The sequence below is a fragment of the Myodes glareolus genome, chromosome 24, assembly GCF_982192425.1.
Source record: "Myodes glareolus chromosome 24, mMyoGla1.1, whole genome shotgun sequence".
Lineage (NCBI taxonomy): Eukaryota > Metazoa > Chordata > Mammalia > Rodentia > Cricetidae > Myodes > Myodes glareolus.
In genome coordinates this window covers 1,062,159-1,075,080 of record NC_142049.1, presented here as the reverse complement: position 1 = coordinate 1,075,080, position 12,922 = coordinate 1,062,159, and the positions used below count along the sequence as shown (strand labels likewise).

The 12,922-nt window shown below is 53.4% G+C and overlaps 1 protein-coding gene and 1 long non-coding RNA gene across 2 annotated transcripts; one reads left to right on the top strand and one right to left on the bottom strand.

Moving 5' to 3' along the window:
• Positions 1–4,497: 4,497 nt before the first annotated feature.
• Positions 4,498–7,802, bottom strand: Tpbgl (trophoblast glycoprotein like). Its single transcript, XM_048435294.3, has one exon. It carries the CDS (start codon positions 7,018–7,020, stop codon positions 5,866–5,868), a length of 1,155 nt encoding a protein of 384 aa, XP_048291251.3. The 5' UTR covers positions 7,021–7,802; the 3' UTR covers positions 4,498–5,865.
• Positions 7,803–8,313: 511 nt separating this feature from the next.
• Positions 8,314–9,544, top strand: LOC125401094 (uncharacterized). The gene is made up of 2 exons (XR_007232207.3): positions 8,314–8,483; positions 9,188–9,544. It is a non-coding gene; the product is annotated as an uncharacterized LOC125401094 (long non-coding RNA).
• Positions 9,545–12,922: the final 3,378 nt, after the last annotated feature.

Sequence of the window (12,922 nt, the reverse complement as noted above, 5' to 3'; positions counted from 1 at the left end):
ACTTCTGCCTCCCAAGAGACAAGACCACAGGCATCTTCATGAAGTTTATTCCCTTTGTGAAACAGTAGGGAGGAACCTGCCTCCCAGGCATCTTAAATCATCACAATCACAGTTTAATGAGGTGGGGGGCTGTGGGAGTAGAGAAGTGCAGGGAGGGAGGTCAGAGCGCCCTGTGTGATCCTCTCCCTTTGGATATGTATATCTGCTGGGTAGGACTGAGGCTCACGGAGTTCTGAAAATATTTTCTGTGTACTAGGGTGAGGACCTAAAAGGAAGACAGTTTCCCCCGTCCTGATGTGGGCAAGGGGCAAGAAAAGTGGCCAGTACAGGCAAAAGACTGGACGCACAACAGGGAGAGTCCTGATGCTATGCTGGAAGAGGGTGCTGTGCTAATGGAGGCTCAGGGCTGGGGACAGCTGGCTGCACCCCCAAGATGTGAGGAGGAGCTCTCATGGCCAGAGAACAAGAAAGGGAGGACATTAGTCACGCGGTTCTGGGAGACTAGCTGGTCCAGCCCAGCAGTTGAGCACTTTCTCTCCCTCTTTGTCAAATGTCACTGGGTCCGAGGCCTGCAGTGTACACAGCTCTAAGTAATCCTTGCCCCTCTTTGATTACACACACACACACACACACACACACACACACACACACAGAGAGAGAGAGAGAGAGAGAGAGAGAGAGAGAGAGAGAGAGATGTAGCTGTAGAATCCTCTTTAAAAGCAGGGTTACATGTAGCCCAGAGTGACTTGAAACTTTTTATGATGCCAAGGATGACCTTGAAATGATCTTTTTGCCTCCATCTCCCAATTGCAGGAATTGCAGGCATGCAGGCATATGCTACGACATCCCATCTATGTAGTTTTAGGGACCAAGGCCAGGGTTTGGTACATGCTAGGAAAGTACTCCCCCAATTAAGCTGCAGCCCTAGTCTGCCTTTTTTTTTTAAATAAACATTTTAAGTTTTTATTTTTTGTATGTGTGTATCTCTATGTGTATGGAATATATGTACAGGTGCTTCAATACTAGAAAAAGACTTGGATATGAAGTTACAGGCAGTTCTGCCCCCCAGTGTAGGCACTGGGAACCAAAGTGGCATTACTGGAAGAACAGCAAGTGATCTTAACCTTTGAACCATCTCTTCAGTCCCTGCTGCTTCTTCTTCTTCTTCTTCTTCTTCTTCTTCTTCTTCTTCTTCTTCTTCTTCTTCTTCTTCTTCTTCTTCTTCTTTTGAGATTTAAATGAAAAAGCATTTTAAATTTTATTTATTTTTGTCTGCATGCATTTGTGCATTCACGTGGGTGTGTGAGAGGTCCTCTGCAGCAGGTGTGAGCTGCCTGACATGGGCGCTGGGGTCTGAATCCTGGTCCTCTACCACAGCAGTAAGTACTTGTAGGCACTGAGCTACTCTCCAGTACCCGCGGCTGTTGCTGTTGTTTGAGGTCTCATTCTGGCCTAAGATGCCCTCAGACTTTTGGTGATCCTCCTGCATTGCCTCCAGACACCTGTGGTTTGTGTGCCACCATGTCTGGCTTTCTTAGTAATAAAAATATTATTTTTTAATTTTTCCATGTGATTATTGATAGTAAGTCCTTTTCTATCGAAGTTTCCCAGCGTGAGTGGCCAACTCAGGGACTTCCCTGACATCCTATGTTTGCATGGCCACATTCACAGTGACCCTGCATGGCACCATCTGGACCCAGAACAGCAGTAAGATCTGGTTCTTGTATGTGAGCCCTGAGCTCAACAGGTGTTCAGCAGAGCCAATGCAGGAGGAAGAAGGGTGGGTTGAAAGGCAGGGACTTGAGCTCAAGCATCCAGGATCAGCCCCTTGCTCCCCTCACAACAGACATGGCCCCCGACCATGATCAGGACTCTTTCAACCTGTCTGAAGCAACTGATGGTGCCCCCACCCCACCCCCAACTGTGGGCTGTCTTTTTTCCTCCCTAGGTTTCCATGGTTCATCCTGGCTTCTGGAAGTGGTACCACGGGAATAAGAGGATGCTGAATCCAGAGGTGATAGACCTACCAAGTACTTGGGGCAGACCAGCCTTGGAGGCAGGAATTCTGGCCTCTGTGTGATCCGAAGCAGCTCCTGTGCACTCTGAGCTTTGGTCTCCATGCCCATTCAAGGAAAAGTGCATTGAACATCTTTTATCTTCAATCCCCGGAAAAGCTGCCCCCCACAGGATGCTGAGGGAAGTGAGTGGGCGCACTAGGTGGGGTGAGGTTGTGGAGCAGCGTTATTAACTGCCCCCCTCGCTTCTCTCAGCCTAAGAAAGGCCATGCCAGTAAATCAGGGCCAAGCATCTGCCAGGCCGATTTAATGAAGATGGAGAAGGCCTTCAGTCAGAGGCAGTGTCTCCAGAGGTCACAGCCTGAAGGGAAGAAAGACAGAGCTGCAGAGAGACAAGGGACTCTAGGGGACAGTGCCAGCCTGGGCTAGAAAGGTAGAGACCTACTCGGCAGCATTCCCCAGCACACGGTAAGGACTTGCCTGATATTTTGGCCCAAGGGTTCAGATGGCCTGGGAAGACGGGTGCTTAGTCAAATTCGAACTCGGTCCTCAGGCTCAAGCCTGGCCCTCCTCGGCTCTCACTCTAGGTCGGAGGGGCAATGATAGGCCTAGGGTCACCAACACCAGAGGTTCCCAGAGAAGTTTGGCAATTTCGAACCTCTTATGGGGGTCACAGAAACCCGGGAAGTCTGCCCGTCTCTCCAAGTGCTCAGAGGGTTCATGTCTACCACAGGCTTGACAGTTCCACCCACACCCACCCTCGCCTGCTCACTGTCCTACCTGCTCTCTAAGGAGACACCCGGAGATAACTTTTCCCCTGTCACTCTCTCCCTGCTGTCTCCATTCTCTGGGCCTCTCCCCACCCCTCATTTGTAGCAGCTCCTGGGAGAGGCTTTGGACTGAGTGAATGGTAGGGGGAGTCAGGGTGACTCATTCCTGGAGGCACAACACTGAGGAGGCTGAGAATTGAGGGTCTTAAGTCCAAGGCCAGTTTAGCAAGACCCTGTATCAAAACCAACCAGAGGAAACACAAACCAAGGGCTTGTGGGTGTCGTTCAGGGGTACAGTAATTGCCCAGCCTGTGCAAGGATGTGGATTTGACCTTCCTAGCATCACAAAACAAAGCAGAACAAACCCCAACTCAGCTCAAACGCTACTTCATCTACAAAGTCCTTTTAGGCTGGGTCAGGGGCTCCCGGTCATTAGGCTCCTTAGGACTGGCAGAGCTGTATTCAGCATAGGCTAAGTGTGAGGCTATATCTGTGGAGGACAAAGACTGGGGTCATGGGCTGGCATGACCAGGAGCTGGCTTCTAATGGAGCCCATAAAAGACACGAAGACAAAGCCTTGCATCATATACAACAGGCCTTGGTTGATTTTTAAAATATCTGCTGCTATTCCATGGCTCAGGACAACTAAGTTCTTAGCAGAGTATCCAAAGTGGCACCATGTAAAAGGTTCATTTGTTTGCCGATAATGTGCCCACAGTCAACGGCACCCTTTATCTGCTAGGACTTACTGCAGTTATGGTACACTTTTAGCACCGGGGTGAGCTGTTGAGAGGTGGTTTCCTAACCTGGATAAGAACATCACTGTTCTTTCCTAGAGGACGCTCAGATCTCACACTGAAGGTCCGTGACAGATGTCCATGGAAAACAGGAGGGAGGATAGATACAGCAACCACTAGAAGACGAGGAGGCAGTGCACTGTGTCCCACTAAAGACAGCACAAGCTTCCAATGGCACCGGGATGACCCTTTTAATGTTTAGAAGCTGCACATTCTAGAAACGCGTGGCTCTGAACTTTTTAAAATACGTGCTGGAATTTTAGACTTCTGCCCATGATTCCAGGGCTTTGAGGACCTAAGTAAACAACTCTGGGAATCCTGAAATAAGAGATGAGCCACTTCTTCCAGCCCGGGGCCCACCTGCTTCCCACTGCCTTTATAAAGGGGGGGGGGTCACTTTGCCCCACCCCCTCTAGGCTGCTGATTCTCCGCCTTTTGTACACCCAGTGCTCCACTTCAACGCCCGTAGGCGAAAAGGCTAGCAAGCAGATGGGCCTGGAGCAGCCACTGGCTCCTCAGACAAATTTGCCTCAGTAAACTGCCTCTCTTCTGTAGCTGGTCTCTTTTCCGAGAGGCTCATCCCAGGCGAGGCTAGTCAATCTAAACATATTTCCTTCCAGGCCCTCACCCCCAAGGGATATGGAGTGTAAAAAAGTGTGGAATTCATTGCTGGTGGCGGATAAGCCCGTTTCAGACCATCAAAAAGCAGGGGGTTTGGGAGAGTGGTGGAAAGCCCCTCTACTTATCGAGCCTCAATCTTGCTTTGTGAACCCACATTTCTCCTCCCCCCCCACATCTCCAGAGAACACACAAGGGACATGGCCCCAAATTCCCTCTTGCCACCTCTCGCTCCCACCAAGGCCCCAAGGTCAGTAGGAAAGACAGACACCGTACCACTTACAAGAGCAGAGAGTATTCGAGATTATTGCAGACTTTATAGAAAACAGCCCAAGGGAGGTCCAGATTTCTCAGTTGAGGGCGGGAAGGCGGGCCTCAAGCCAATACACAGAGGAGGGAGACTTTCTGCGCGGAGGTAGCGCCCGCCGGCCATTCTGCCTGACTGAGGGTGAGCAGGGGAGGCGGCCCTTCCTCACTCACCGTTGTGCTTTGGGAATCGTGCAGAAGGCAGGGCGCTGAGGCCATGACCTTGACCCAGGAAGGCTTGTGACTGAGACAAGAAGTCAGACTCTATCCTCCTCCAGAAGGCGTGAGAGGTGGTAGCAAGGAGTTCCCAGGGGAGGACTGCATGGGTGAGAGAGAGAGCGCAGACGGACTAGACAGACAGCAGCTCCCAGCCTCTCTTTCCCAGATGGACCAGTGACCCTGGTTGGGAGGCCCTGCACACCCCACATGCTCTCTTCCTCACCAGGGTTTGCCTATGTGCCATAGGGTGCTTGCCCTTGTCCCACAGGATGGGAGAACTTCTAGGAGGGCAGTGGGTAGCACCCCACCATGGGGGAGATTCCTCTCTGGACCCGGATCAGAGAATGGCAGAGGCAGGTAAAAGTGCCGGTGATGGGTAAGGTGAAGAGCTAAGCTTGAGACTGAGGGCAAACATTGAGCGTTGGGACATCAGATCCCCGGTTGAAAAGGATAAGGATGGATTCTACACCCAGGCATGTCCCTGGGTCGAGAGGGACAGGGCTGGAGCTGAAACCCAGGCAGGGCCAAGGAATAGAGGAGCTTGAGCTAGAACCAGTATATGAAGCACGCCAGACTAGAGGAGGCCGCTTAAGCCACAGAGCCTCCGGATGCGGATTTCGAGATGGAGGGCTCAGAATTCTGGGTTGGGACAAACGGCTCAAACTCCACAAAAAAACCTTCCGATAAGACCAGAAGGGATGTAGAACCCCTGAGCTCTGAGAAAAGGACTGACGGCTCCTAACTGGGGACAGGGGTCAGTGCAGTCTAGCCAAGGTGTCTGGCTCAAAGCGTTTGTGGTGGAGAAAGTGCTAGAGATTTCAAAATGGAAGAGCGGGGTCTCTGAGTAGACCTTTGGGTGAAGGGATTTCAATGGTCCAGGAAGAACAGACAGGAAGGGTTTGTTTCTGGAAACAGATGGGGCGTCTCTGGGTTTTTGACCTGGAAGCTCTTAGGCCACGGAAAAAACGAGTACACCTTAGAATTTTGGGTTGGGAGAGATGCTACGATTGATCCAAAGGTTGCAGAGATCCAAATTCGTTGGTGTGTCATCTCCAGGGCTCAGGCCAGGCAGGGGAAGGTTGGGTGGTCCCAGTAAAGTTATCAGCTGACAGGGACACCCTCCCATTAGGGAGGTGAGGCTCAAAGACCAGAGCCCGGGGAAGTGGCCCGGGAGCCGGAGGGGGCAGCCGGAGTGGGCGCGCGGCGCGGGTCTGCATCCTGTTCATAGCGATAGTGGTAGCCCTCCATCTGGTCCCTACAGGCCTCGCGCAAGTTGCGCATCCAGCGCTGGATGCCACGGCGGTTTAGGTAGAGCACCATGAGGAAGATGAGGCCGATGAGTGCCAGCACCAGCCCGAAGAAGACGTAAGAGGCTTCCAGCTCCGGGCCAGCGACATCCACCTCTTCCCCGCGCTCGTTAGTATCGCCGTCGGCGCAGCCCAGCCGCGCCTCGTCCAGGTCCATCAAAGGCCGATCGAACAGCGCGCGCGGGGAGGCGCAGCGCAGGCGGCGCGCGTCGGGCACGCGCTCGGTGGCATTGTGGAGCCAGGCCAGCAGGGGGCGCAAGGTGCACCCGCAGATCAGCGGGTTGTCCGCCAGCAGCAGGCGCGGTCCGGGTAAATCGCCATTGCGCTCGACCGCGCGCAGCTCGTCGGGGCCCAGGCCGGTCAGTGCATTGATGCGCGCGTCCAGCTGCTCCAGGCGAGGCAGGCGAAGCGCAGCGGGCGGCAGGCGACTAAGCGCATTGCCCGCCAAGCCCAGCAGGCGCAGCTCGGCCAGTGGGGTGAGCGCGGCGTCCAGGGCATCCAGCATCCCGGGGCCGCCCCGCGCCAGCGCGTGATTGAGCTGCAGCGAGTGCAGCGCAGGCAGCCCGCGGAAGGCACGGGCTCCCAGGGCGCGAAGCGGGTTGTGGCTCAGGTCGAGCGCCGCCAGACTGGGTAGCCCGTCGAAGGCGCCGTCCTCCACCACTTCGATGTTGTTGTGTGTGAGGCGCAGCGCAGTGAGGAGCGGCAGGCGCACGCCGTCCGTCGCCTCCTCGTCCCCTCCCGCGAAGGCGGCCGCGCGCAGCACGGTCAGGTTGGCGCCCACGATGGTGAGGTTGCGCGCGTCGGGAGGCACGTCCCGCGGCGGCTGCCGGAGCTCCGCGCCCGACGCGCAGCGCAACAGCAGCCGGGGGCTGCCAAAGCAGTAGCATTGGAAGGGACAGGGCGCGGCGGGCCGGCTCAGCGCCGCTGCCACGAGCAGCAGCCCTGGCAGCGGGCTCCAGAGCCCCCGCTGTCCCGCGCGCGGGGCCATCGCGGCCGTCCCCGCATCCAGCCCTCGGCCAGCCGCGCTCACCAGTGAGTTGGGAGCGCTTGGTGATGATGGGGTGGGGGTGGCACGGGAGGGTGGGGGTAGGCTAGACCTTGACCCGGAGCGGCTGGCTGTCCCGATCTGTTTCTTCTGCTTGTAAAGTCCAAGAAGCCTCCACTTTGCTGACTGGGGGGCGATAGGGATCAGGCAGGAGACCCCCGCCCCCGGTGCCCTCGTCGCCCTGCGCTCCGGCCTCCGACTTCCGCGGCCGTTCTGGGCTCCAAGCCGAGTGGGCAGGGTTTGCCTCCCCCTCCCCGCCTCCGGGCCGCCTCCTCCGCCCCCGGCGGAGTCTCTGCACCTCCTCGCCGAGGGAGGCGGGGTGGGAGGCTCCGGAGCAGCAGGCTTAGGGCCGCTGTGCTCTCTAGTTCCCGATCTGCTGAGAAGTTTGGCTCCCCGAGCTCTGACTTGCTTCTTTCCCCACCCCCTACGTTTAGGCAGGTTCTTTCCCTCCTCCCTCCTGGCACATATGGGCGGGGCCCGGAGGGCTGACCTGGCAGGTGGGTCTGTGTACCCACCCTAGGTGGGAGAGGCGTTTAGAACTACTACTCCTAGAAGAGGAGGTGGGGCTGAGGGTGGGCTGAGAAAGTTACTCTTCTTGTAGTTAAGGAAAGGAGCTGTGCTAATGGCGAGAGCTTGGAAAATACCTAGCGTTGTCTGCCTCTTCTGCGATCCCAGTTCCGTTAGGCGCGGTCGTTTCCCCACCTCTGCAGGTCCTGGGCGTCAGTCTTTTGTAGACTCTGTCCCATGCTGGAGAGGAGTCTGCAGTACCCGCCCCCCCCCCCCCCCCGTCTCCACACTTCCCACGCCCCTAACTCAGGGTCTGCCAGGACCTCTCCCATTGGTTCCACCCTTCAGGCTGGACCCCTCCCAGGCCCAGGGACTGTTAGGTGGAGAGATTCAGCTCTTTGCTTTCCCACCCTACTCCAGCACCTGAGCACCCTTAGGATATGATGTTTGTTCAGCTTTGTTCTTCAAACTCCCCTACCAGTCAGTATTGAGTGGGGGGTGCAGGTTGGGGGAAAGGGCTCCAGAAGTAGGGAGATCAGGAACTGGTTTTGTAGAGTGGGATGGGGGTGTGGTAGCATCCAGGACGGAGATGGGGGCTGAGCTGCTGATGGACTTGTTTTGTTCTGGATTTTTTTTTTTACTTATTTACTTTTGTCCTCTCTCTCTCTCTCTCTCTCTCTCTCTCTCTCTCTCTCTCTCTCTCTCTCTCTCTTTTTCTTTCTCCAGAACTGGGAAGCTCAAGACCTGATTTAAAGAGACAGACTCCGGAGCATTCCTAGTCTCCTAGTCTTGGCATGAATTATTCAGGTTGGAGAAGCTGACATTTGATCTCCCGGCCATTCGAGTATCTTGCTTGGCAGAGCTGGTTGGGATGGAGCCTCTCCTCTCCACAAGAATCAGTCAGTATTTTTCTCCTGAATTGGGGATATTTGGTTGATTTCTTCCCTGAAGTTGTATTTAACAGATCGACCAGCAGATTGAAACCACTTAAGAGGCACAGCCTGCGGTGGTCTGGGTCTCAAGCAAATACCAACAACAAGGGCCAGGCTAATGATGCTGGGGGTTGACCCAGTCCTCTCTCTCTCCCTGTCTCTATGATGGCTCTCCCAGTTACTGGAAGGTGACAGTAGTAATTTTCACGTTTAGAGTTAGACATGCCTGTGTACCTGGTCACATGAGTTTATACATCCATGTGTGCCTCTACTCAGAAAGGCAGGTTTTACACACACAGACGTACCCATGCCCATGTGCGGTCTCACAAATCTATTCTTACGTGGATGTGAGGCCACACGTGGGCATGTGTAGGCTTGCACAACTTGCACAGATTGGTCTTGCACAAGTTCAAACAGATTGGTCTTGCACAGGCTCATCCGTGCCTGACCACATAGGAATGCAGCTTGGAGGACAAACGTGGCATACGTCCATAGACTCAGAAGTACAACTAAGTGCTTGAATGTGCGTTTGCTGGGCCAGAGCAGGTTTCAGCTGCAGCCTCAGAGAGGGCAGCTTGCAGACTCTCATGCAAGGGCAAACATGCAGATGGAGCCCTGGGCTGTGCTCTTGGTTGTTGGAGATCTCAGGTCCCTTTTCTCCCATGGCACAGGTGCTCCAAAAATGAGTGACCGGAACTGTCTGCTTCCTTGGCCTTACTGCATGGAGACCTGCCTTCAGCCCTTAAGGGATTGCAGCCCACTGTCAAGGCCCGTGCTCCCTCTCAGGTTTTCATGGCGGCTGACTTCTGGTTGCTGCTCACTGCTTCCCCTGCAAGGTAAAGGGCCTTCAGGGCAGCAGGCAACCTTCATTAATTGGTGCTAAACCCCTCAGTTGGGGAAGAGAAGCCTAAGAAGAACCTACGGTCGTTGAGCAAGGGGATCCATATTCTCTGTGCTCTCTGGAAGAAGAGCCCTCTCTCTGGGAGTTGTGTACAGTAGGTGTTTTAATAAATATCTGTCTCCTCGAGGCTGAGGCTGTTTGTGCCCCGATTCAGTCAATGCAAGTGTCTGTTCCTCGACTGTGTATTGCCTTTGCGACTCCTGGCTGTGCTTGCCGTCTTTTTCTGGAATTGTCATTTAGTGATCAGAGTGTTATAGCATTCTTGGGCTTTTAATCTGTCGGTAGTGGGGACTCCAGATCAGACTGATTCCTCTGTTGGTCAGGGCAGAGCTCAGGGCACAGCACAGAGAAGGAATGAGGGAGAGAACCTTCACTGAAAGTCTCTGGCTTGAGACCAGTAAGGTGAGGGTCCTCATCTATAACTGTACCAGGACACCCTCACCTGGAAGGTTAAGTGCTAGGTCAGGAACTCAAGTTCCCATAGTTCCTATGCCCCAGGCTTCCTCTCTCAGCAGTGTGACTGGGAGCCTCTGGGTGGTGAGCTGACCCCTCTCCAACTCTCCTTGAGCTAAGAGCACTACATCACATCCAAGCAGAGAAACTGGCAGCCATGGACCTGAACCAGGACTCGGGGTTTTGTTCATTTGTTTGTGTTCTGAGACAAGGCCTCACCATGTAGCTGTGACTGACCTGGAACTCACTACATAGACCAGATTGGCCGTCAAGATATGCTTGTCTCTGCCTCTCAAGTGCTGGGATTTAAGGGGATTGCCAGCACGCTTAGCTTGGGCCTTTGTTCTTGAGTTTCTTAACCCACTAGATCTCAGGATTCCTCTCTGAGCCTTGCAAGCTGGTGTCCCTCCTGTGCTCGAGTCCCTTCTCTCTGGCCTTTTTTTCTCCTTAAGAAGACCCTGATTCTTCTATGGCCCTGTACACCTAGAGCACAGGGAGGTTGGTGACTCCCCTGGGATCACCCAACAGCATCCATCCCCTTACTCAGCAAGCACCAGCTCCTCATTGCCCTTAGAGATGCTCAAAGATCACTCAAACTCTTGGGAAAGCCCCTCTGTTTCCAAACCTCAGCTTCCTTATCTGAAACAAAAGAAAGAAAAGTGTATATTGACAAAGGGCCTCTTAGTCCTAGACTCCTTAGATATATAGGCATAGAAATAGTATATAACTCATTCATATCTGTGCTTCCGCCTTCATATGTGGCCTTGAACTTGGCTGCATGGCAGTCAAGGCCTTAGCTTGCTTAGTCATACAGTGGAAGCGACTGCAAGCTGTGTGTGTGTGTGTGTGTGTGTGTGTGTGTCTTTCATGTGCTTCTCTGTCCACTTTTCTCTAAGGCGGTGGAGGTGCACCCCAGCAGTATGGCATGATAACTGTGGGAGACCCAGATCCTCTCCCCTTGTACCTCTGTGCTGCCCTGGCTGGGAAGGGGGAGCTTCACTGTGGGCCTCCCTCTTCCGTCACTCATCACAGCCTCCCTCCTCCCACACTGCCTTGAGACACAGGAAAATCCATAGGCCCGAGATTCATTTTCTCTGTTGAGTCAGCAGAGACCATACTCTGCTTGGGAGGGGCAGGCAATGGACTTTTAAATAACTCTGATATTTAATACCCTCCTCCACTCTGTGGCCTGCCTCTGGGGAAAGGCTAATATAAATGAGTGGGCTGAGTCCTGAGGAAGTGTAAGTGCTCTTCCCCTACCTCCCTCCTCCCCTTATGTGCCGCTGACAAAGATGCTTCCTAACTGTCCTGCACTGAGTTTGATGACTTACAAAGGTGCTTCGGGCTGAGCTTGAGATCCCATTTAGAATTAGAAACTTACATTTAGCAAAGGGCAGGGAGCCCAAAGCTTTTGGCTTTGGTCTCCTGCCGGGGTGTGACTGAGCAGGCCACAGTCCTTCCCTGGATTTTTAGTGGGTTGCCCCTGGTTCCTCTGTAGCTGTCATGGTTTATTGTGTTGCCCTTGGCCTCCTTTTCTTGTAGAGACACCATGCCTCTCCATCACTGTTCTGGGAGAAGCCAAGGGGCACAGTCTCTGAATCTGAAGCACAATCAGTGATTGGCCCAGAATACCATTGAGTCAGATGCTCAGATGCAGGAGAGGGTGGGAAAAAGGAAGCAACAGAGTTGAGTCCCTTCTTTTCCTACCCCATCCCTCCCCTGTTCTCTTCTTTTTTCTGTTTTGCAGATAAAAGTAGGGGCCAAGAGCAAGAGTCCATTTGAATCTTGGCTTCCTTGAAACTCAAGGAAGGTCTCAGCAGCTGTGGATGCAGCTGGAGGAACTGGGAACAAACCCCTGATCCTGAGATGCACAGGGCTCAGGCTCCCAGTATTGGAAATGAGCGGGTCTTCTGCATCGCTCAGAAAACAGAGCTCAATAACTGTTGGCCCTAAGAGAACACTGGCTGGGTTAGAGCTATGTCTGAGTGGCTGGGAGTGTGGCTTAGTGGTAGAGCACTTGCCTAGCATGATCAGGCCCTGGGGTCCACTTTCAGCACTTAAAAAAAGTCACAAATAAAAGAAATCTGTGTTTGGAGTATCAGCATTCATGTACATATACCCTCCTCATACATATACATAATTGCTTTTGAAGCTATCCTTGGGGTCGTCTCAGATGAGCCATGACCCAGGAACTATATCCAGGTTTTCTAACTCGAAGTGTGTTGCTGGTGCCATTTGCCTGATTCCGACACAGAGCTGGGGGCTGAAGTCTAGGCAGGGTTTTCCTTTGCATGACTTCCTCAGCCTTCTCTTGGGCTCTTGTGCTCTTCCTCGGCTGTAATAGTCTTCCACTTTCAGTATCACAGAGTCTTGACATCAAAACATCGAATTCTAAGAACCACAGCCCTGGGGAGCCATAGAGTCACGGTGTCTGTGAAGCAGGAATAGGCTCTTGCGGTGTTGGTAATAGGAATGGTGGGGAATTAACCACAGCAAGGCTGTGGGAGGCCATCCCAGTGTCCCTGAATGCATCCAACCACTCTGATCTATACTTTCACGCTGTGCCTTCTCACACTGAATTTGGCTTGACCACATCACTTCTTTGGGATAATGGCGCATCAGCAACTGTGGTGCAAGCAGGGGGTTAGTAAGTGCTTAGACTTCCAGGATGCCTTTTTTAGCTTTCCTGAAATTGCTATGTGTAAAGACACAAGGTTGGAACCAGAGCGAGCCATCTCGGCCGACTCCCCCGAGACCAACCAGATCCTAGACATTGTGTGAACCCAACTGCAGCAGCGCCCTCCAGCAGATCCAAGCTCTAACTGTTAACTCATAGAGTTGTGAGCTACCCGAGTGGTGGTTTGAAGCCACTGAACCCTGATATAACACATGGCAGAAAGCACCCAATGCAGAGTCTGAGAATCAGCAGCACAGACTCCCAGGCACATTTTATATGTTCCCTGCGATCCCAGCATCAGTGTTGTGGGACCAGAAGCTGGAACCACTAGCGTAGAGCTTAGTAGAAGGATCCCCCAACTCATCTTTCTTAACT

What these genes read in the sequence shown, in the direction of transcription:
- Tpbgl (XM_048435294.3), bottom strand. Translation starts at nt 7,020, where the DNA reads ATGGCCCCGCGCGCGGGACAGCGGGGGCTCTGGAGCCCGCTGCCAGGG.